Source organism: Miniopterus natalensis, chromosome 7 (assembly GCF_054644295.1).
Source record: "Miniopterus natalensis isolate mMinNat1 chromosome 7, mMinNat1.hap1, whole genome shotgun sequence".
Taxonomy (NCBI): domain Eukaryota; kingdom Metazoa; phylum Chordata; class Mammalia; order Chiroptera; family Miniopteridae; genus Miniopterus; species Miniopterus natalensis.
The window spans coordinates 360476-386219 of record NC_142087.1 but is presented as its reverse complement, the minus strand read 5'-3'; the positions used below and the strand labels follow the sequence as shown (position 1 = coordinate 386219).

At 36.6% G+C, this 25744-nt stretch overlaps 1 protein-coding gene across 2 annotated transcripts in view; it reads left to right on the top strand.

Annotated features, from left to right (window-relative positions):
- The window catches only part of SPIRE1 (spire type actin nucleation factor 1), a 121211-nt gene that overhangs the window by 78914 nt on the left and 16553 nt on the right, over window positions 1-25744 (top strand). For both annotated transcript variants that reach the window (XM_087818665.1, XM_087818664.1), the window contains exons 7-10: window positions 2569-2655; window positions 3854-3983; window positions 14659-14831; window positions 23574-23664. In XM_087818665.1, the coding sequence (XP_087674791.1) occupies window positions 2569-2655; window positions 3854-3983; window positions 14659-14831; window positions 23574-23664 (481 nt within the window). The remainder of the gene's footprint in view (window positions 1-2568; window positions 2656-3853; window positions 3984-14658; window positions 14832-23573; window positions 23665-25744) is intronic.

The window sequence follows — 25744 nt, the reverse complement described above, 5'->3', positions numbered from 1 at the left end:
TTATTTGCCTCTTCACTTTTCAGGTTTCTGCCCAAATGTCTCCCCATTAGAAAAGTCATTGCCCGTGTGTTTCAGAAGCTCACATTGTCATGTATTATCAGATTTACTGTCTGTCTCCCTTACAAATATAGGAAAATTAGTTCTTTCACTCTTATATCCTCTGTGACTAGAGCATGTGCCTAACACATAGCCAGATAACTGTTGAATGAATTAATGAATTAATGAATTATATTCGTATTTTTGAGAAAATTCAGTTATTTTATGTAGAAGATTCTTATGAAACACATTTTGTTTTACAACAACTAGATTTAAGTAGCTGCTTAATTAATTTTTAATATTCTATAATATTTAAGCTAAACATCATGTTGATTTACTTTTGAGTATATCTGTTTACTTTACAGATAAGGGAACTGAAGTTTAGAGATGCTCAGCTAGTTATAAGTTCAGACAGTTATAAGGCAGAGCCTAGTTTTCAGTCGCCTTCTGACGTTGCAGCTCAGAGAGCTTGTTTCAAGTTGTGTTCCGTATTTATATGAAAGTATGTAATTTCACTGACCCAGCAGTAGAATGGTATTTGCACAAAGTTATTTTTCCTCCCACTTGTAAGGACTTTCACTGACTCACATCCATACTGTCGTGCCATCTCCTTCATGAGCACTGACGCACATTTGGTAATTGGGATTCAGGATACAGTTTCTGACTAGTGAAAAAACTGAAGTTAATGTGCTTATTTGGGGATGGAATGTAGAACCTTGACCTTATTCAGTCCATTCTCTTAACCTCTGTTTTGGTGGAAGAACATTAAAGTAAAAGCATATGAAAAATAGTGGGAAGGATATGTACTGTCTTTCCAGGAGTAGAATATAAAGTAATAGAAAAGTCTGTTTAATTGTTTCATACAATAAAGATTTTTTAAAAATGTCTTATGTGCCTGGCCAGGCGTGGCTCAGTGGTTGAGCGTTGACCTAGGATCCAGGCAATCGGGGTTTGATTCCTGGTCAGGGCACATGCCCGGGTTGCGGGCTCAATCCCCAGTCGGGGGCGTGCAGGAGGCAGCCGATCAGTGACTCTCTCATCATTGATGTTTCTATTTCTCCTTTCCTCTCTCTGAAATCAATAAAAAGATATGTTTTTAAAAAAATAAAAATAAAAAATATATATTTAAAAAATAATAATACTTGAAAAAGTTTTATCAAATTGTATAACAATTCTAAAATTTTACATGACATTTTTAATAAATTGTGAAGCATAAAGAAACATATCTAACCTATCAAAATAGATCAAAGCAACCACTAATGCTAGAGGAATAACCAAATTATCATTTTCTTTTCTCCAATAAAATTATAGAATGTGATGAGGTAATCAAAGAGTAAGTCACCAAAGTAGAGGGAAAAAGTGTTACAGAGTTTTTTATATGAGACTAGGAAATAAATATGACAAAATGGTCACAACTGTGCCTTCTGAGTGGCCAGAATGAGGGATTAGGTTGTTACATTTTTGTGAGTTTCTGGGGTTTTCTTGAACTTCTTTAAAAAAATTTTTGGGGTAACACATTGCTTTAAAAAGGGAGGACATAAGGACAGGAATCACAGACAGACCTGGGCTCCACAAAACTCTTCTGCCTGCTGGTTCTGTGAGGGTAGGAGAAACCCTTTTTGCTCTGAGCCTGAGTTTTATCTACAGACTGTGAATCAGGCTACCAGTCCTCCCTATTACCTAGGTTTTGTACAAGGATGAAAATAAGAGGTAAAAGGCTTTTTAAATTATAAAATAATTAATAAACATAGTATTATTCATTCCACTCACATTTATAATTTTAGAAACTTTTTGTTGGAAAGGATATATCTTATATATAATTTTCCAAAAGAATAGAACTAAAGTGAGCCTGAATTTTCTTCAGTTCTACAGTAATTATTTTTGTAAGTCACACAGCCATTTACTCTCCATTTTAATTATTTGGAATGCGTCCTGGATATAACTACATTACAGATAACTTTAGTAACTTTGTGACATATGTTGAGATAACAGCTGTACCTAGAAACTTATAATGACAGTTGTATAATCCAGCAGTTTTCAATCTTTTTATTTTATGGCACATAATAAACTAATTATTAAAATTCTGCTGCATACTAAAAAGTATATTTTTTGCTGATCTAACAAAAACGGTTTAATTTTGATTGATTTACAAAAAATAATAATAATAGTAATTACCTACCCTTTTTTCTCCAAAGTGACTTATTAAAAAGTCAGGTACCTATACTTTTGTATATAAGGATTTCTAGTACCAAGAACTAACCATTCAGACGCAACCTTATTATGCAACATGACCAATAAGATGCAACTCTTATGTGACCTATATATTTATGGTTCAAGACAGGGCATTCATGCCAGATGGCTATTGTTGTGTTGGCTATTGCCTTTTTCTTTCTTTCTTGACAATTTAAGGGAAAAGAGGTCAGTGCCCCTGACTAAATAGTCAGGTATCGCATGTTTTAAAAATTCTTGCCCACACAGGTTGAAAATCGCTGCTATAATCAGATGAATCTTCTACTCTTTGTATTTTTTCAGGTGAATGGTGATATTCCTCCTCGGTTAAAAAAAAGTGCTCATGAAATCATTCTTGACTTCATCAGATCAAGACCTCCTTTAAACCCAGTATGTAATTCGACATGTTCCTATTGATCAGAGTTCACAGAATGAATTATTCCCCTGTGGTGTGTGATCTCTAGCATTCAGCTCTTAAAGTGGTTAGTTTTTACATTGAGCTTTTATTCTCAGAATGGTGACTTCCATCTGTAGATTACATTTAAGTCACAGGAAAATACTTAACATTTGTTTCATACAAGGCTATCTTAGGATGTTTTAAATCAAAACAACCTGGATTATGGTGCAATATCTGGACAAAACTTCCTAGAATAACTGCGAAATACATACCAAATTGCTCCTGGTGTGGATTGCCTGCCCTTCCAGTTACCTGATAGTGCTGATAACCTCCTTGATTATATGGTCATTTTGATACTATTTTGCAGTAAATTCACCCTGCTGTACATATACTTTTATATTAATTATCTTCCTCTGTTAACAGAGTTCTTTCTAGTGACCATGGAATCAGAATATTTTAATCTGGGTAAATGTTGGTTTGTGTTCCCTTTGTTCCTCACTTCTTTCCCCCTTGGCATAATAGCCAGTGCTCACCAAAGCCTCTCAAACCTGTGTACATTCATTAACCTGAAAGGGAATGGTATTTCTGTCCTAGATTGTATACATTTAAAACATAATTAATTATGCCTTTTATAAATCTTTTTAAAATAAGAGAAAGAGGCCATCTAGGAAATAATTTTAAGAATGTAGGTCATTGTAGAGAAGAGAGAGCATGGAGTCAAATAAACCTGGATTTACACACTAGCTCCAATATTTAGCAGCTATATGTCTCTGAGCAAGTTAATCAGCCTCCTGAAGCCTTTATTCAACTATGGAATGAAGATAATAATAATGTGAGAAGGTTGTGATGACTTAAAAATATTAGTTTCAAAAACAACAATCATATTATATAAAGTATAGCTTACATTTCAATTGATTGCCTGTCATGCTTGCATATAGGGAACATAGTTTTAGCTTTAACAAAATTGTCTCTTTAAAATTAGTTGAGCACATACAACTAAACCACTGTGAAATTCAGCACTCTCCCTATTGCTTTAGGAATCTTGATAATGACTTAAAAATAACCTTTACCAAGCAGTGTGTCAGTCAATAAAATATAATTTAATAATGCTATACCATATGGATGTACTTCAGTAAAAATTCTTTAAGGACAACTACTCAAAGCCTCCAACTATTATGTTTCTTTTTCAAGGCCTCAGCCAGAAAGCTAAAACCTACTCCTCCACGGCCACAGAGCCTCCATGAGAGAATACTAGAAGAAATCAAAGCAGAAAGAAAGCTGCGACCCGTCTCACCAGAAGAGATTAGACGTAGCCGATTAGGTGAGTCAACTGTTTGCCACACTCCTGATCTAGAGTCACCCACTTGAAAAAGTATCTTTATATAACCAGCTTAGTGAAAAATAATGGTATAATGTTGCAAAGGTAAGATAGTTCAAGGAGTTTGAGATTTATACTTGACATTCATAGAATAATAAATTCTTTCTATATATGCTACTGAACTGTACAAGAGGATCATGGCATAGTGGACAGAACTCTGCCAATTTCTGGATTGTGGTTTCAGGCAAGGAGTGTCTTTACCTCTCTGAGTGTCTGTTTCTTTGTCAGCAAAAGGGGTATAAAAATTCCTCTAAACCTTCACTATGGCTTTTATGTAAGAATTAAATAAGATTGTGGTCAAAATACTTTATAAATTATAATACATATACAAAGATAAGTTATGTTTTAGAATAAAGATGATAGTTTTACTTCAAGTTTCCATTGTCTTAATTATGGGTTTAAAGATTCAGTATTATGTGATGAAAGCATCAATGATCTAATATCACTTAACCTATTCCCACAACTCCTTTATATTTAGTATATTTAATGTTTTTAACGTGTACTATAAGCACACATTGATTTTGATTTATAGACAGATCATATTATAAAATGTTTGTAAACATTTTGTTTATAGAGCTCTCCTCCAATTTGTAAGATGCTCAGAGAACTCAGAGAAACTTCCTTTAGGGAAATAGATTATAGTGGCACCTGAACAGGAAAGGAGTCCGTTCTGCTACACCACCTCTCCTAGTTTGCTCCTCTGATTTCTTCTACTTCTTTGAGACTTCTTGATCCTTCAAGTTTCTATCTTGGGCTCACTTCTTCCTGTTCAACCACACCCTTTTTTCCATGATTTTTTTTCTGGCAATCTTCCAGCCCCCAATCTACAGCACGGATTTCTCAAGTTTAGACTCATGCATCCATCTGTCTGCTAGATAGGGCCTCCTTTTATCTTACAAGCAAGACAAGTCCACAAGGGTGTTCATCTACTTTCTACCCAAACCATCTCTTCCTGTCCCCCCATCTCAGTGTGCCCAACACAAGCCTCAGCATCATCTTTGACTCTTAACAGCCAAGCCCTATTGATTTTACTTCTGGATCTTTCTGGTCTTCCACTCTTCAGCCCAGCAGCCACCATCTTAACCTAAGCTGTCATCTTCTCTTGTCTAGTTTATTGCATCAGTTCTGATTGCTCCCCGTGCCTCCAGCTCTGAACTCTTCGGTCACCCCATATTGATATTCTTTGACTCTCGGCCCTGTGGGTACATTGTGACCTTCATGATGGCAGGACCAGTGTCTGTTGTGTTCGTTATTGCATCCCCAGTTCCTAGTGCATGGACTAGGCTGTAAAAAGTACTCCCATAGGTGTTGAAATTTTTTAATGTACCTTGCAGTTACTAAGCTACAAAGTAAAAGTTATATCAGACAACTTATCCCTGTCTGATTTTTATGGCAGCAAGTGTTGTCTCTTAAAAATGATGTTTAAAGTGTGCAAAGTGAAAGTCCACATGAGCATTTATATAATAATGAGCCCGAACCTGTGAACCAGGAGTTCTTATCCTGGGAGCCCTTTAATGGGCCTGAGGAGTGTCTGTGAATCCCCTGAAACATTTTTTTTAAATGTTTGCATATTTCACACACTATATGTATGTGCCTTTTTCTTGAGAGCAGAGAGTGAGAACCACTATAGAAAAATAAGGAAATGGTATTGTAGGATGGTGGTTTTAGAACAGATTTTTTTTTCATTTACTACACCTTGAGAAGGAATAATAGAGGTAATAAAAAAGATTTCAACAAAACTATAAAGCAAAACAAGTAGTTTGCCATGAGAAAAGTAAGCTTCATGATTTACAGGAGTAAAGAGTAATTAGGCTTAGGCATTATAAACTGTAATGGAAGTGCCAATGGGATAGAGAAAGGAGCAAGACTAGCATAGTGTGCTGCTATTCCTTGCATGGTATCCGTCATCGAGTCTCTTTTTCCCCCCCAGTAGTGTTTCAGATCTTTATTTTCTGTTAAGCATTGTGCCAGCTGTTGGGGTACACAGATGAATAAGGCATTGGCCCTGCCCACAGATGCTTATAGAAGGGTGACTGGAGTGTCATGCATGTTCATGTTGCAGGAGATATACATGAGTATTAACAGCAGCCAGTGAGAGGGCATTAAGTGATGTCATTCAAGGGAGTTTAAGAAAGAGACTAGCATATAATAAATAGATAGATGATAGATAGATGATAGATAGATAGATAGATAGATAGATAGATAGATAGATAGATAGATAGATAGATAGATAGATAGATAGATGATAGATAGATAGATGATAGATAGATAGATGATAGATAGATAGATAGATAGATAGATAGATAGATAGATAGATAGATAGATAGATAGATAGATAGATGATAGAGATAAGGGCTGGCAATCCTTGTAAGCATCAAGGGGACACTCTCAAATTGCATGGAAGGTCATCACAAATGCTTGTCACATACATATTTTTCTGTTTAATTTTAAACAAATTAGATGCTAACTAATAGAAGCCCTATTTTAAAATAATTAAATATCAATTTTATGTTGATTATACCTTATTTTAACCTTTTTAGTTGATATTTCACACACAAAAAACAGAATTGAGCTTATTGTAGCAAGTGATTGTTCTGTGAGAGTCTTAACCTCTAGAATTCTGCCTTCAAAGTGATCTTAAATTTTAATTGAACAGTAAAAGATTTGGGCTCATTATTTCTGTAGATGTATATTGGTTCTTACAATTTTCCTTAGGAGAGTTTGGTTAGGATAAGGTTGGCAGAATAGAAATGTTTCCCTAAATATTTTTACAACCTTTCCTCTCCATGTAATTGCAAGTGGAAACTCACTGTTGAAATGGGGAAAATATGTAAATATTTAAAGAAATGTTACCCATAATTTCAACAGCCAGAGGCAGTCACTGCAAATCTACTTGTTCATCATGAAATGGAAACAAAAACTGTATGTGAAGTATTCTGCTCTCTTCACTTAACACTATGTAGCAGAAACACTTCCCATGCCATTAAATATGACTCTGAACATTATTGTAAGGACATGATATCCTCACATATGGCTAAACTGTATTTTATTTACCTATTTACCTATTGTTTTACAGACTGTTTTTCCCTGTTAAGTGTGAAATGACTATTCTTGTACATAGTGTTCACATCTGATCATTTTCTTTTTCCTAACATCGCATACTGTATTGAGATTTTGGGATTTAAATATACGTTGTTCCTTTAAAAGCATCATTTTCCTAAACCTCTTGGTTGCTATGATGGTTGATTGCTGTCCTCTTTGTGGTATGTAGAACTTAGAAAAACCTGAACCTCATCTTCCAAGAAATAATAGCATCTCTTTCTTGTGCAGTAGTCAGTCTTATTTCAAAAGCTATTTTCATGTAACCAGAGAATAGCAGAATAAGATATTAGAGAAGAGTGATGAGTGCTTTGACAAGGCATAGTATTTTCTTTGCTCTGCGTAATTGAGGAAATCCAGACTTGGTTATATTTGAGTTTAGAAATGCAGTTTTTTTTTAATGGTGTGTGGAAGGTTATTCTCAAATACATAATATCTCTAAAGACAACTAAAACACAGTAAAATTCTTATTTAAAAGTTACATTGTAGTTTGTATATTAGGATGAAATACCTAAAATATTATTTCCTGATTATCAAACAATAAGTATGATTCTTAATTAGTTGCTTTATTTGCCCCATTTAAGATTCACATCCCCTTTGTTGACATAAGTGCTTTTAAAATATCTACTGTGATTCTGACGTCTTGCTAAGTTGTGTTTGGGATGTAACTCAGTGCTTTTCCTTCACATCATTTAAAAAAAATACTATATTGAGACATTGGGTTGTAAATATAAATTGTTCCTTTAAAAAACATCTGCCAAAAAACATATCAAGAGGTACTTATATGGCCCAGCCGGGCATGGCTCAGTGGTTGAGCATCGACCTAGGATCCAGGCAATTGGGCTTCGATTCCCAGTCAGGGCACATGCGTCCGGGTTGCGGGCTCGATCCCCAGCCAGGGGGGTGCAGGAGGCAGGCGATCAATGACTCTCTCATGATTGATGTTTCTATCTATCTCTGTCTGAAATCAGTAAAGATAAGTTTTAAAAAAAATTTAAAAAGTGGTACTTACATACTTTTAAATTTGGGTGTTAGAACTCTACAGGCAGTCTACCTGGAAAATATGAACTGGGCAGACATTCTGCCTGCTACGCCTGTACTGCCTTTCCCACTAGACCTGATGTTCTGTTCTCTTCTGACCACAAAGGTGCCTGTCCTCCCTGAGCCTAGGTCATAGAGTCCTGGTAAGAATTTTGGGCTATTGTGAAAATAGATAATTCTGACTGTCATGAATACTCAAATTCATCAAATCTTTGTATAACCTTTTTAAAAACAGCTTTATTGAGATATAATTTACCTACCATAAAATTTACCCACTTAAAGTATACATTCAGTCGTTTTTGGTATGTAACAAAAATTTAAAAACAAATTATTCAGTAGGAAAGAAGTAAGTTTATTCTTAAATTATATTTATTGACCTTCTGCTGCGTGCCAAGCAGTGATCTGAGCACCTTTCCTTTTTTTTTGCTACAAAATCATTTATTCTTCCTAATAGTCCCATAAGGTATCATTATTACCATTTTATAGATGAAGTAACTGAAGCAGAGAGGTTAAGTAACTTGCCCATAATCATACTGCTAGTAAGTGGCAGAGCTGATATCCAAAGTTAGGCCTCCTGAGGCTGCCTTTCAACTACTAGGTTACACTGCCTACAATAGACAGTTTATTGACACATTGTGATGCTGCTCCTTCCTGAGTGAAACTTTCTATAAAATGTTTCACCTTTATGAGGAGAGCCAAATTTTCATCATGAAATAAATGACATAAGAACACATTTATCTTCAAATTCTAAAGATTTTGTATGTTGCCTAAAACTGTGTTTTTTAAAATGGCTGTGTGTTTTTTTCTTTTGATCAATGTTATATTGAAGTAAAAAATCCTATACTATGGTTCTTGAAAATGTTTGTCTTTATCATGCTTTCATTTTTAACATGTTCTTTAAAAAGTTTTTTCTTTTATGTTACTTCATTTAAAGTCTTAGTGATAAAATTGAAACTAAGACTCATTGTTTTCATTATATTTTAGATTTTTATTCACTACCTTTTGCCTTAAAGTCTGAATTGTGCCACTCCGGGTCTTCTCAAATCTTGCCTCTTTTCCTTCCTCCCTGTATATTTCTAACGGCTGAATTATTTTCTTTTTATTGTTTGTTTTCTTTTTTCAGCAATGCGGCCACTTAGCATGTCTTACAGTTTTGACTTGTCAGGTAAAAAAGAAAATTTTTTTCACACCTGACGTGGGTTTTGTGGCTTCTGTGAAATACATTTCATTCATCTGCTTGTTCAAAGGTCAAAAAAAAAAAAAGAAAATTGAAAGGCTTCTTCTAAGCTGTGGTCAGTAAAATAAGACTTTCTGTTTATTTGAAAACATTATACTTTTAAAAAATTAAAACTGCAAGAAATCCGTTGCCTACCAAGGGATTATGGAAGAACTATTGCGCCATACCTATGGTTATGGAATATGGCTGCCGATCCTTATGGTCTCTGTCACTTACCCACAGTCTTCTGAAGCAATGATGTCAAAGTCTAAAACAGAACTTCTCTTTAAGAGAATAGGAAGAAACCTTTCAAGAAACAAAGTTTTGACACTTCTTATTTTCTAAAGCATTTAAGTAGCTTAACTAAAAACTATCAGCTACTTCAGAGGACTGCAGCTTCTCAATTGATGGGCAAGAGCTGTCTTTTGTATCTCTTTGCTCCCTGTAGAAAGAGCCAAGTCACAAATGATACTGAGTGCTCATTAACAGTATAAAAACAGAAAAGCAGTGCCGTGGCTTTGGTTTGTAAAATGTGTGTCCCAGGTTTGTTGTGCAAGTTTAGACCCTTCCTGTTAAATAGACAGGGATTCATAGTGAGACAAATAACTACTAATGAGTAAATTTGATCTGTAAAATCAGCCCTCTTTTTAAATTGAGTTTTTGAACTATATATGAATGAAGTTTCCAAGCCAACTTAATCCTCATAAATTATTTTGCAAGTTAGAATTTTTAATTTTGGAAGCAGTCATTTTGAATGTAAAATGAGATAATATGTTGGGACTAATATATTCTTCCAGAACTTTCTTTTATATGCCATGGAATTGTTGGCATATCTTAAATACAAATTCATATTTAAAGGGCCAGAGAATTCTAGTATTATATTCTGTTTATAAATATGTACTAAGTATCTTTCAACTGCTAATCTAGTTCCCAACTGTTTTTTAAACTTCCTTTTACATTTCTAAGTCTCAGGTATGACTAATATTTGCTCTTTCAAGAAACTCAGATAGCCCGGCTGGGCGTGGCTCAGCGGTTGAGCATCGACCTATGATCCAGGCGATCAGGGTTCGGTTTCTGGTCAGGGCACATGCCCGAGTTGTGGGCTGCAGCCAATCAATGACTCTCTCATCATTGATGTTTCTCTCTTTCTCTGCCTCTCCTTTCCTCTCTGTGAAATCAATTAAAAATATATATATAAAATAAAAAAAGAAACTCAGATAAATAATTTACACTCTTTTACTACTTTTGACTGACCACTAAAGAGCTTTTCTATTTTCTTTATCCGCTTGAAATTTTTATTTTATCAACCATTTGCAGAGTAACCTTATTTTAAAAATCTGGTCTGGAAAATAAACTCAGAAATGTTTCGGAATATATATGTTACTGCCAGTCTCTAAAAGTTGGCAGTATATATTATAGACACTCTATTTCTTCTAAATATCTACTAAAGATGTTTCCATTATTTGGACTGTATGGGGGTGGCTGACTACTGAAACACATTGACTATTGGCTAACACAATTAAGCACAGGTGGCTGATGTAGACATTATGCATACCCACACACACATTGTATATAGGTGTATTTTGGATTCTTATAGGTTATCTGATGGGTTGTGTGTTGGGCAAAAAGATCTTGGTACTTAACCTCCTTGATATAAAATAGTAACAAAAAATTTGTATTTGCTTTCACTGTTTGTCATTTGCTGTAGTTTATTTCATACCTTAATGTGTATGTACTTCATGATTTCTACATGCTTTATTCTCAATTTCTTGTGCTGCTTTTATGTTTTCATTGTTGCATTTTGACTACTCAATTAAAATGTCTCAAATTATAAATGGGCCGTGGCCAGGTGGCTCAGTTGGATGGAGCGTCATCCTGTACACCAAAAGGTGGTGGGTTCGATTCCCAGTCAGGCATATACCTAGGTTGCGGGTTCATTCCCCAGTCGGGGTATATACAGAAGGCAACTGATCAATGTTCTCTCTCACATCAATGTTTCTCTCTTCCCTCCCTTCCTCTCTCTAAGATCAATTTTTAAAAATACATATATATAAATGGAAAAGATGGAGCCATTCTTTAACCTGATGCAAAGATTGCAATGCAAAGTTAGAAAACTAATGAGTAAATATTGAAACATATAAATAACTCCTCTGAACTTAAGTGTAGAATAAGACATAAAGTATATTCTGTTGCTTAGGTATATCTTAGAAATATTAATTCTTAGTGGAAAATTTTAATCCATTCAACATTAATTAAGGTAAGTATAATTTATTTTTCCAATGCAAATATTAAATATATAATCTGTATCCCAGTTAAATCTCCTTCAACTAAATAAAGCAGCAGCTGGGTGTATCTAGCATGCATAAAGTTATTACATAAATTATTTAATATCATGGTTATGCACTGAACCTGAGATATATGACTTTTCAAGCCATATCTAGCATCTTAAATATTTTGCTTACTTATAAATATCATTTGTTTTTTCTCAGGGAATTCTGTCTTACATAGAAGAAGTACAAAGTCCTGTCTAAATATTTTGTTTTTTCGTATGACACACTGAAGTAATGAGGATTTATTTATTTGAACAGAAAAGTATAAATAATTAAACTACTTAAAAACATCTCTTAAAAATATGTTCAACTGCAACTGGGTCTTTTACAAATATTAACTATGAGATAAAATCACGCACAGTATTTAATCTTATATGTGGAGATCATTCTGAAACCTGTTACATAACATACTTTTTATTAATCCTATTTATCTCAAAGCTTTGAATTTAGTACAAAGTACTCATTTTAGTAGTTTTAGTCAGTGACCTCAAATAGTTATCAGTCTCATAGCACAGTGTTTAGGTACTTAGAGAGCTATTGGGTAATTTCTCAAATCCCCTGCATTGAGAATGAAATGAGTTCATGGCAGCAGTGTTTCCTAAACTTCAGTTCAGATGCCACCCTCATGATTTTTGCCAGACTTAAGTGCTACCAGGTACTGTTTTAAGTTTTTAAAATTTATCATAAATGACTTTTTAAAATCTTAAGCAATAACATCTATAAAATCATGCATCTGATATAGTATTTTTTCCTGAAACATTAAAATAAATGTATAACCATTAAAACTGTTTCAGTGTTCCTCCATGCACTTCTAAGTGGTTTCATCCTGACCTGGTCGATGGGGAATGTGAGACCTGCTTTGGGAAGCTGACTGTACTCTTCTCACTATACTCTACCTCCAACTTGGGAGCCTCGATTGGAATATGGGCAGTTAAGACGAGTGAAAGATGTGTGCAGTTTTAGCCGTGTGCTTTCTCTTGAAAGACTGCTACAACAACATGAGCAATTCCACAGGAAGGGTATAAAATAAGAGCCACTATAGAATAAGATTTTTAAAAATATACTCCTGGACCATATGTAAGCACTACCTTTTTTTTTTTAATAGAAGTTAATCAATTAGCCCAATCATTTCCTCCTTTGCTTTCTGGGAACTTTTAAATTATCCTCCTAAGTGTGGCAGCCCAGCACTCCGCACCTCCTTATCAAAAATGTATTTGAAGACTTTAACCACTATAATATACATGAAACTCGCTGCTTTTGCCCTTTTGTCCCCTTCAGCATACCTCCTTCCCCAATTATGTATTTGTTTTAGCTACTTAATACCTGGAAACAGTAACAGAATTAACACATGTTGTCAAATTTTCTATTAGAAATTTTATGTAAAATGATAAATGATTGATGGACAGGTGTGTCTGTCTTCTTCCTTCCTTTTTCCCTTCCCTCCTTCCTTCCCAGCCTACTCAAACCCTTTCTTCTAGCTCACAAGGGCATGTTCTCTGGCCTTCTTGATCCCTCAAAATAAGCAGAAATTATAAATATTAAATCATATATATAATCATATATAATAAATAATTTACATGACTCTTTAAAATAATGTCATAGAAGGCTGTACTAGAACACATTTATATACTTAATGTTTCCTGGAAATCCACTTCTTAAACTTCAAGCGTATAATATTTTATGTTGGGGAGAACTGCTAATTCTTATATCTTATAATAACCAGTTACAATACTTTCCCCTCATAAAAGAGCATTAATCATCTTTTTCACTTGAGTGCTTAGTGTGCCCTTTACCCCCAACTGCAGGAGTTTCAGACTGTTCCATGTGCATAGATCTGTTCATGGTCCTGGGTGCTGGACTGGAACTTAAATTATGCAGTGACTGCTTTTTCTCATTTTTAAATACTCAAATTTGGTAGTTATTAAACTTAAATGTTTAACACTTTATTTGAAATACTGAAGAAAAGTAGTTCCACCTATATTGGAAAATTACAGGCTACAGTACAAAAAAAAAGTGGCCTTTAGAATCAGTGCTAACCAGGATTCAAGTTTCTGCCACACACTAGCTTTGTGACTCTGGCTAAATCACTCTGAATCTTAGCTAGCTTACTTGCTAATGTAGATACTAATTGGTGTTACTAATTGCTAACATTCATGGTGCACCACCTTTATTACACACTGTATTAAGTATTTTATATGCAGTTGTTAACTTATTTAATCCTCACAACAAGCTCGTATCTGTTGTTAGCCCGTTTTATAGATGAGGCAACAAGTGGTTAGCTGGCTAGCAGCAGAGCTTGACTTTGAACCAGAACCATCTGCAGCGTACTGTACTGTATACTCGATACTCTGTGCTCTGTACTCTGCATTTCTTTAATTTGTTGCATTGCTTTCCCATCCAGACTTGAGCTCTGAATAAACTAAGTCAGCTTTATCAGAGGGAATGTATCCCAGATTCTTTGTGTTCATGTTTATATTAATATAGATTATTAGCTATTTTAAATCAAACCATTTTCATACCTTACAGTCACACACTTAATAAGGCTTCGTGCATGCCACCACTCTGATCTAACTATCACTAGCTCTTTAGAGTCTATAACACTAGCCTCTCTGGGCCTCTGGAAAATAAAGAAGTTGGAGTCAGTTATCTGTAGAATTTCTTCCAGCTCTAAATTTTAATCTATAAATGTGAACATGTAGTCAGTTAAAAGTTTAAAAGTTTTCTTTAATTGAGTCTGACAGTTAATATCTAACAAAAATGCTTTGTACATAGGAGTTACTGTATCAAGCCTCTGTGTTATATGTGTATGACATGGAAATGCTGTGTCACCTAGTGTGTGTTCCTGAGTGCAGGTACTTAGAAAAGTATGTTTCATCCACTGATTGCCTTTCTTGGCTCAAGAAAAGGTGAGCTTTCTTCTTTCTTTTACCAGATGTAACTACCCCTGAATCTCCAAAGAACGTTGCGGAATCATCAGTGGTGAATGGAGGTTTAACATCAAAAACAAAAGAAAATAGGCTAAATGCTGCTCAGCAGGTGCCTGTGCAGAGGAAGAAGCTCCTCAAAGCTCCAACTCTGGCTGAACTGGACAGCTCTGACTCTGAGGTGAGGTCCCGTGGGCCCTGGCTCACAAGCCTCAACTCCAAGTTCAGGATGCCAACAGTCTCTGACCTAGATTACTGATCATATTGCTTCTACTTGTTACTTAATCCCTCCCCATTTTCAAACAGTAAAGTTAGGATTAAAATTAATTTGTTTAGCAGGAAATAAAACAGTGGATTACTTACTGTCACTTGGTAAAGAAAGTATGAACGTGGAAAAGATGTTGAGGAATTCTGTCTTTTCCAAATTAATGGATAGGTGTTCTTTTCCCCACCTTCGTCTATTCCTAATGTCAGGGAATTCCTAAACCAAGACTGATTTACCTCAGGTCATATTTGCTTACTTACAAAAATAACCACAATTACAGACAGTTAGGTACATCCCACATCACATTACACGTGCTGCCTTCATTCACATTTTATAGCAATGTTGTTCTCTACTTTCTTTTTCTAATCCTCCCCCAAGAGTATGTTTATTGATTTTGAGAGAGAGGAACATTGTTGTGAGAGAGAAACATCAATTGGTTGCCTCCCATATGTGCCCCAACCGTGTGACCAGGGATCCAACCGTCATCCTTTTGGTCTATGGGATGATGCTCCAACTGAGCCCCCAGGCTGGGGCTCTCCCTACTTTTTATATATTCTGTAACTGTTCTTCTATTTGTTCTTTTCACTGATTTTTTTTTTCCAATGCCACTTCAGTTTCCCATTCAAATATTTATAGAATGCTTCCAGTAAGAACTAAAGGAGAAGCAGAAATGCAACAGGCTTTGCCCTCCCATTGCTTATAGTCTAAATGGGAAATTAAAAATGTCTATCTAAGAATCATTACACATGCTTAGTGAACACACATGGCCTACCAGGCACTATCTGAGGCTGCGTAATGTGTGACATAGTGTGCCACTACAGGGACTCCCCCGGGTGCTAGTGAAGCTCATGGAAGAGGGAGGACTTGGGCTGTAGAATCTGGAGAGCAGAGCACCGGGCAGAGGCCTTCCACTTTGCTGTGTGACACCTGCCATGCTGTCACGGCAGGCTTATGTATTTCTCCCCTGCTGGCCCAGACTTTCTCTGAGGACCAAGGAGCAGTCTGATTCTAACCTTTCTTGTTTATCCTACAGCAGCTATGCTTACCTGTCTCATGAATTCCTGGCTGAGGTTGCCCCTTGAACAACACTAAGTCAAGGCTCAGGGCTGTAGTTAGAGGAGAATAGAGACCAAATAAAGAGGAATCGCAGAAAGAGTTGATCTTACTATTTTTCTTCTATCCTCTCCATTTTATCACCTACTTCCCCATTTTTCTTCTTCCCCTCACAAACTTTTTTTTAAACACGAAAACCTTTTTCTTCACATTAAACCTTCATAAGTACACAATATCAGCAAAAATGGAGGGTGGAGACTAGAGCCCTGCACCCCCCTATCCCCACCCCCATCTTCTGAGGCTCCCCTAAGGCCTTACAGAGCAGTGTGAGGTTTCTTTTTTGTTGTAAGAGGAAGTGTTCCACTAGGGAATTACAATGCTCAGCGAACACTGCACTTCTTACCAGTGAGCCTGCCTGTCCCCCTGCTCCTTGCACAGGCCTCTTTGCCCACCCTCCATACTGAAACCCTTGCAGTGGTTGAAGAAGAGACCAGAACCTCCCTTTAGGGAAGAAGCAGTGATGTATCCAGCTGCAAACTGAGCACTTTATGCCCTGTTACATAGGAAATGATATTATGCATGTTTAAATTTCTCCTGTTAACTTACCAGTCTTGTCTCATTAGAGATTTTTTTATTTTCACATTTTAAAAAATACCTTCGGCCCAGCCGGCATGGTTCAGCTGTTGAGCATCAACCTGTGATCCAGGAGATCACAGTTCGATTCCTGGTCAGGGCAAATGCCTGGGTTGTGGGCTCGATCCCCAGCAGGGGGTGTGCAGGAGGCAGCCAATCAATAACTCTCTCATCATTGATGTTTCTATTTCTCTCCCTCTCCCTCTCCTTCCCTCTTTCTGAAATCAATAAAAATATATTTAAAAAATACCTTCCAGCCACCAAAATACCAGCTGTATGATAAACTCATTCATACATGATCTCATTTAATTTCCTCTTCTATGGAGACTTCATATTATGAGATACCTTCCACCATTCCAGGATATCACCTCTGCTTACCTATGCAGACACTTTTTATTGGATTACACGGTCCACCAGAAATTTCCTATTGCCTATTGCTATCTTTGAGGTTTAACTTAAACTTGGATCCAAATTATCACAAAGAATATACTGTTTAAATAATCCCTGTTTAGTTCTGAATTTTCTCATCAGTCCATGTATTATTATTATCAAATATTCTTATGAAATAGAATATCAATGAATTATTTACTTTATCAATATAAACTCAACTGCTTTATGTAAAAACAAAAATCCTTTTAAGAACTGTGAGGCATTCACTTGTATTTTTTTTTTTAAACATATTTTTATTGATTTCAGAGAAAGGAAAGGAAGGGGAGAGAGAGAGATAGAAACATCAATGATGAGAGAGTCATTGATCGGCTGCCTAGCCCGCAACCTGGGCATGTGCCCTGACTGGGAATTGAACCCCGATCTCCTGGATCCTAGGTCGATGCTCAACCGCTGAGCCACGCCCGGCCTGGCGACTTGCATTTTAAATTTTCTTAATGCCATAAGTTTGTTGTTCAATCAGGGAAAAACATTTTTTTCCTTTCTGTTAAGAACTTCAGTTACAAAACCAGCAAACTGATTTTTTTTCTCTTAGACTTATCCAGCAGCTTTGTATATTTAAATAATAATAGTTAAATAATAAATAATAAGCATTAACTGCAAGCTGGACTTGATGTCTTTTCGAAGTTCCTAGTTGTTAAACTTGACCATTTGTAGTAACCCAGAAACCACTTTAAGCCTTAGAAATAGGTTATCTAACCTGCCATTTTGCCAGAACTAGAAGTAACCTGCGGTTTTTACTTTAAAAATATATATGAGCATTTTCCCCATCTCATTAAGTATCCTTTTCCAACGCGATGCCTAATATCTGTGTGGTATTCCATCATAGTAGTTTACCATATTTTATTTAACCATTCCCTTATTCTTGAGTTTTAAGTAACAATACTATTACAAACATCCTTATGGTACATTTTTTCAGGATATTTCTAGAAGCATATTTCCTAGGTGAAAGAATGCACATTTTTATAGCTGTTAATACATGTTGCTAAGTTCCTTAAAACTATAACACCCACTTTTCATTGAGCTAACTCTGTACTTTAGGTATTATAAATTGTCTTCACATCCTAGAAAGTACCTGTGGTCCTTGTATAAAAGATAAGGAAACAGAAACAGAAAGGTTTTGTCTTTGAACTTACACTGTTAAGGAGCTGGTAAATGATTTGAAACCCAAGTCTAACTGCAAAGTCTGCATATCTCATAAACTTGCTAGTATTCCAACTAGCAGTGTATGAAAATGCCTGAATTTTTAAATTTTTAAACTGGAAGGGGGCTTAGAAATTTTGTCCAACATCATGACTTTTCAACAGAAAACAACCCCTAGTAGAGATAGAGACCAAGTTTAAAAAGTCATACAACTTTTTGAGTAGCAGAATTCCTACTAAACTAGACTGCCAACATCAGACCTTTTTTTATCACTCCTTTTTTCTCTTCTGAGAAATCTAGCTTTAATGTTTCTTGCTTTATATCTTTAATAACCTCTGCTAGCTTATTCCAGGTAACATTTTTAAATGAAGATAAGCTTTGATCTGAGCCATATCAAAGCTTCCAATAGGAAATCTAAGTAAAGGAGCTATATCTGAGCCTTCGCTGGGCTTATCAGGAAAAGGAAGATTTTTGTTCCTGTTAAGTGAGTTAGGTGCCCAGATTGGCCTCGGAGACAATTCTGGCAGCCTTCAATGCCATTGGTGCCCTTGGAGCAAAGCCGCAGTGAAGCACTGGGAGTTCCAAAAGTGACCTCGTTACAGTCAGAACCTGTTAGAGTCACTAATCAGAATATAGAACCAGACCACGCCTAACTTAGTGTCTGAGACTAGTAATGGATCAGCCCAAACAAACAAGCAAATGTCAGAAGCCAGGCCAAGCAGCAGGAAAGATTGATGTTCCAGAGATGTCAGAGTCCCATCAAAATTCCTCAGACAAGCAAAAAGTGTTAAGTCAATGGGGATAGATGTGATAGGGCAAGCAGCAAATAGGAGTCCACATACACATTCTCTCACTCAGGAGATAGGGCCTCTGTAAGTCTCCTGGTTCCCCTTCTGGGTGTCTGTGATTCCTCTCCGGCAGGAACTAATCCTGGCGAAGATTACTTCTCAAGTAGTCAAAAAATTGGGTACAGCTGCCTGAGGTGGGCATGCAGGGACAGAAGACCATCAACAGCTTCTGGGAACAAATCCCAGATTGCCCTGAATCAGGCCAGTGTCCCCATAATTTTTCTGTCTCCTACAAACTGGCTTGTATTCCCCCCCTCCCCCTTCCAGGATAGGCTCTTAGCTGTTCACAGTGGGAGCATTTCAGATCAGTAAAGAAGAGTGGGGTGAAAGCTGTGGATATGACTCAGAGTTCTGTGAAATTAGACTTTTAAAAATGATTCTAGCCCGGCCGGGTGTGGCTCAGCAGTTAAGCATTGACCTAGGATCCAGGCGATCAGGGTTCGATTCCCCGTCAGGGCACATGCCCGGGTTGCGGGCTGCAGCCAATCAATGACTCTCTCATCATTGATGTTTCTGTCTCTCTCTCTCCCTCTCCTTTCCTCTCTCTGAAATCAATAAAGATATATTTAAAAAAAAAAAAAAGATTCTAGGGAAGGTGAGCTGAAGTGTGTAAGGCAGGGGCTGATTTTTGCTGTTTAAATCAGGGTAGCACCCACCTCGTAATCATTTGGGAAGTGCTGTGTTTGACCACTCTTTCCCTTTCCAAAGAAATACTCTTGACTTTTATTTCCTTTTGACCTTCCATAAGCAGAAGGAAGCCATTCTAGTTGCTTGCTCACTTTTCTGGAGATCTGTGTGACCTATACAGTGCCTGAGGTTGAGGTTTTGCTTACATTGCTTGATTTGTTCTTTGTGGTAGGTATCAAGAGTGTTGAGGTCACTGTTCCAACCTTCTTTGTTTGAACTGTGTGGTTTACACAGTCTTTTTTCTTCTGTTCTTTAACAAGATCCTTTGAATTGTAGCTTGTTTGAAACTAATGCTTTCAGCAGTAGGTTTTTGGTGAGGCCAGTTTTTAGTGAATGGCTGATTCTTAAAATCACCTTAAAATACCAGCTCTGGCTGGTATGTTTCAGTGGTAAGTAGGTCTAAGAGAATTTTCACTATTTGTCTTACATAGTCATAGATTAATATATTAACCTAATATCTTCTGTATTTAAAAATATTTATCAATTTTCTATAGTTATTGAAATAAGTTGCCTTATAGTTAATGTGTATTCTCTATCGTAGAGTAGGTAATAAATTTTTTAAGAATAAGTAATTGTACTTCATTTTGGTATAGTCTAAACCAAGAAGATCTTTTTTCACCAGTAATAGGAATTTAAGTTTTATTTGGCACATAGTAGACACTTTTCTAGAATCAAATGTCATTTCATGGGATGTTTATTTTCATCCATTTATTCAAAAAATATTTATTCATTACATACTAAGTGATGGGTAACAGCAGTGAATACTAGGTAACAGCAATGAATAAGACACATGGCATCTACCCTCGTGGGGTTCCCAGTCTATTACTTTTATAAATGTGTTAAATATTCCCCTAATAATATTAACCACCATTTATTGTAGGCCAGGTAATGTGTTAAGCTTTTTGGATGCAGTATCTCATCTGATCCTTCTGGTAACACTGAGAAAGATGGTATTATATATCCTCTTTTACTTTTTTTAATATATATTTTTTAATTTTTGGAGAGGGAGGAAGGGAGAGGGAGAGAGAGAGAAACATCGACGTGAGAGAAAAATATCTATCAGCTGCCTCCTGCGTGCCCTCCACTGGGGATCAAGCCCACAACCCGGACATGTGCCCTGACCAGGAATCAAACTGGAAACCTTTTGGTGCCCAGGACAATGCCTAGCCAACTGAGCCACACAGGCCAGAGCAATACATCTCTTTTAAAGCAATGAAACTAAGATTTCTGTTCAAGATGGCTGAGTAGTAAACACTGTACTTGCCTCCTCCCATGAGCACATCAAAATTACAAGTAAACTGCTCTGGCTGGTATGTTTCAGTGGTAAGAGCTTCGGACCTGGAACCAAAGGGTCATGGGTTTGGTTCTCTGTCAAGGGCACATACCTGGGTTGCAGGTTTGATCCACAGCCCCAGTCGGGTCATAGGCAGGAGGCTACCAGCTGATGTGTCTCTCTCATATTGATGTTTCTCTCTCTCTTTTTCTCTCCCCCTGCCCACTCTCTCTTAAAAAAAAAAAAAAAAAAAAAAATCAGTGGCAAAATATCCTCAGGTGAGGATTAACAACAGCAACAAAAATTTAAATAGCCCAGCCAGCATGGCTCAGCGATTGAACGTTGACCTAGGATCCAGGAGATCACAATTGGATTCACAGTCAGGGCACATGCCCGGGTTGCTGGGCTCGATCCCCAGTAGGGGGAGTGCAAGAGGCAGTCGATCAATGACTCTCATCATTGATGCTTCTCTCTCTTTCCCTCTCTCTGAAATCAATAAAGACATATTTTTTTAAAAAATTACAACTAAACTATGGAACAACCACTATTGAGAACCACCTGAAATCTAGTTGAACAGAAGTCATATAACTAAGGATATACAGAAAAAGCCATGTCAGGACTGGTAGGAGGGGCAGAGATGTGAAACTGGCTGGTCCCATACTCATGTGGTGGTTAATAATCAGGAGGGATATCTTGAGTGCAGAGGTCCCTCTTGAGGCTTCCCAGCCCTGGATTCCAGTGCCAGGAAAAGAAGTCCCCATAATTATGGTTGTGAAAACCATTGGAGATTGTGGCTCAGTGAGACACATCATAATTAAGATAGCAGAGGTTGCTCTGGACAGTGTTGCTCAGTGGTTGAAGCATCGTCCAGTACACTGGAATGTCTTGGGTTCAGTTCCTGGCCAGGGCACAAGCCTAGGTTGTTGGTTTGATCCTGATCAGCAAGCATATGGGAGGCAACCGATCAGTGTGTCTCTATTACTATCTATGTTTCTCTGTGTCTCCCTCCCTCCCTCTCTAAAAATCAATTTTTTAAAATGGCAAAGGTTATAGACAAGGTATCTTAAAAGCAGCAAGAGAAATGCAGTGTTACCTACAAGGGAGCTCCCATAAGACTGTCAGCTGATTTGCCAACAGAAACTTTGCGGGCCAGACGGGATTGGCAAGAAATATTCAAAGTGATGAAAAGCAGGGACCTACAACCAAGATTACTCTGCCCAGCAAAGCTATCATTTAGAATTGAAGGACATATAAAGAGATTCCCAGACAAGAAAAAGCTAAAGGAGTTCATCAGCACCAAACCAGTATTATAAGAAATGTTAAAGGGACTTCTTGCAGGAGGAGGGGAAGTGGGGGGCAAGAGGAGTTAAAAGAGTAATCAAAAATGCAAATAATAAAATAGCAATAATTACATATCAATACTTACTTTAAATGTAAATGGATTAAATGCTTTAATCAAAAGACATAAGGTGGCTGAATGGATTAAAAAAAAAAGGACCCTTACATATGCTGTCTACAACAGATTCACTTCAGATCAAATGACACACATCAAATGACTGAAAGTAAAGGGATGGAAAAAGATATTTCACAAAAATGGAAACAAACGAAAAAGCTGTGGTAGTAATACTTATACTAGACAAACAGACTTCAAAACAAAGATGAACCCAGCAATTCTGCTTCTGGGTAGTTATCTGAAGAAACTCCAGACACTAATTCGAAAAGACATATGCACCCACATGTTCATTGCAACATTATTTACAATAGCCAAGATATGTAAGCAAGCTAAGTATCCATCAATAGATGAATGGATGAAGAAGTGGTGTATATATACAATGGAATATGACTTAGCCATATAAAAGAATGAAATCTTGCCATCTGCAAGAATGTGGATGGGCCTAGAGGGTATTGTGCTGAGGGAAATAAGTCAGAAAAAGACAAATGCCATATGATTTCACTTATATGTGGAATTGAAAAAACAAACAACCAAACAAAAAGAGAATCAAACTCATAGATACAGAGAACATTTTAATGGTTGGCAGGTGGGAGGGCTGAGGGCTTGGTGAAAAAGGTGAAGGGATTAAGAAGTACAAATCGATAGTTACAGTGTAGTCATGGAAATATAAATTACAGCATAGGGAATATAGTCAATAATATTGTAATAACTATGTACAGTGCCTGATGGGTACTAGATTTATTGGGGTGCTCACTTCATAAGTTATATAATGTCTAATTACTATGGTATACACCTGAAGCTAATATAATATTGTATGTCAACTATAATTGAAAAATAAAAATGTATTTTAAAAAACCAAATGATGAAATTAAGATAAGAAACTTGCAACATGTCACATATCACTATAATAGACAAAGCCAGGACACAAACTCAGACATATCTAACTTTAGTCCCTTCTAGTTTGTCTTCTACTTTCTTTGATTTTTTTTACAGTTTGGTGCCTCATGTTAAAATAAATATTTAATAGCAAAATGTTATTAATTAGCAGGAGAGCACCTACAATAAAATGTTATTAATTAGTCTAAGGAATCTCACTATTTCTCTGTTCATTCCTTTCTCAGGAAGAAACTCTGCACAAGTCATCAAGCAGCAGCAGTGTGTCTCCCTCCTTCCTTGAAGATCCCTTAGTGGAGGCTGTGTCCACAAGGAAGAGTGAGTATTTGTGGCACAAAAAACTAGCATCAGATACCTTAAAAAACACTTGTCCTAGAATAGGGGATCCCAAAATACCTTGTGATTATTTGGGATATAAAGAACTAAGCTTGGAATTTCACTAGTTAGGAACAGAAATATTCAGTTACATTTGTACAGTGACATCATAAGGTGAGGCTAAACTAATAACCTAATAACGGGCCTCAGGTTTTTAACTAGATCAGTCACCTTTGGGTTTACAGATAATAGTTGTAGGAAATAAGTCAATTGTCTGTATATGTGGTTTTTAGATTAATTACCTCCTTGTCTGAATTTAAGCAAGAAACCCAATAATCAAATTTGTTATTACCCCTCACATACATATCCAAATATCCATATCCAACTATCTGTACCCGCATAACACGTATAGATAGTAAAAACACTGTATAACTTAGAATATAAAGTTAAGTGATTTCTAAATGCTCTTATTACACTTTTATTTATAAAGGATTAAAATTTTATATTAAGGGAAAAGATTCTGGGAAGATGGAGTAGGTAGTACCAGGCATCTGTCTCCCCACCTAGACAACAATTGCACTGGCCGACTTTGCTCTGTTTTGGAACTCTGGAGTCTATTGAAGGCTTGTAACTTCCAGGGGAGGACTTGGATAGTAAATTGTGGTTAATTTCAGTCAGCTATTAGCATAGTAGCAGCTACTTATCCCCCACCCCCACCCACTGGCAGACATTGTGTACTGTTTCTGGAGCAGCTTGCGGGAGTCAGGGTGAACCAAAAGGATCCTGTTCTCCAAATACTGTGCTCTGATTGCTGCTTCTGACTCCAAAGGTGGGGAGCCATTGTTGCATTTTTGCTAGCTACCCTCTATTCCCGCTCAAGGGACTTCCACAATATTTAAAGGGCTGGCACCCCCCCCCCCTTATTTCATTTTTTGTTTTTTCCCCCTTTTGAGAAAATGTTATAGACTAGGACATTCAAAAGCAGCTGCACATCAGGAAAAATTATAGAGTAACTGCACATGCCCAGGATATGGCTCATAAAAGTCCGAAGAAGATCTTAAGTTTACACCTCAGTCTATTCCTCAGCACAAAGACATCCTGCAACAATTAAAAATAAGTAAATGAACAAAAACAATAACAAAAAACAGCAAACCCTGGGGAAGAGGGAGAATCTCATTTCCAGAGTTACCACATTATTAGATTCAGATGTCCAGTCGTTCAACAACAAAAGATTATAAGGTATATACAGAAACAAAAACAGAAAAGTATGGTTTATTCAGAGGAAACAAATAAATCAACATAAACTATCTCATAAAAATGACCTGTTTATAGTTATACTAGACAAAGACGTTAAAACAACTATTTTAAAGATGCTCAAAGCAGCCCGTCCAGCGTGGCTCAGTGGTTGAGCTTCAGCCCATGCACCAAGAAGTCACTGGTTCAATTCCTGATCAGTGCACATGTCCAGGCTGTGGGCTAGATCCCTGGTGGAGGCCATCAGGAGGCAGCTGATCAGTGTTTCTTTCTCATCGATGTTTCTATCTCTTTCTCCATCTTCTTCTCTTCAAAAATCAATAAAAACGTATTTTTAAAAATTTATTCTCTCTCTAAAAATAAAGAAGATGCTCATAGCAATAAATATGTGGAGAAATTCAAGAAAATGATGTGTGAACAAAATAGAAATATCAATAGAGAGAGAAATCCCCAAAAAATGGGGGGGCTGAAAATTATAATTGAAATGAAAATTTCACTAGAGGAATTAAAAAGACATTTGAGGAGAGAGAAGAAAGAATCAGGAAACTTGAAGATAGGACAATGAAAATTATTGAGTCTGGGGAACCAAAAAACAAAAGATTTAAGAAAACCAAACAGAGACTAAAGGACCTTTGGGATACCATAAAGCAGACCAATATATGCATTGTGTGAGTTCCCAGAGAGGAGAAAGGGTCACAAAGAATATGTGTGGCAATAATGGCGGAAACTTCCCAAATTTGATGAAAGGCAGGAATATAAATATTCAAGAAGCTCAACTAAGAAGAACTCAGAGACTCACACTAAAACACATTATAAACAAACTTTCAAA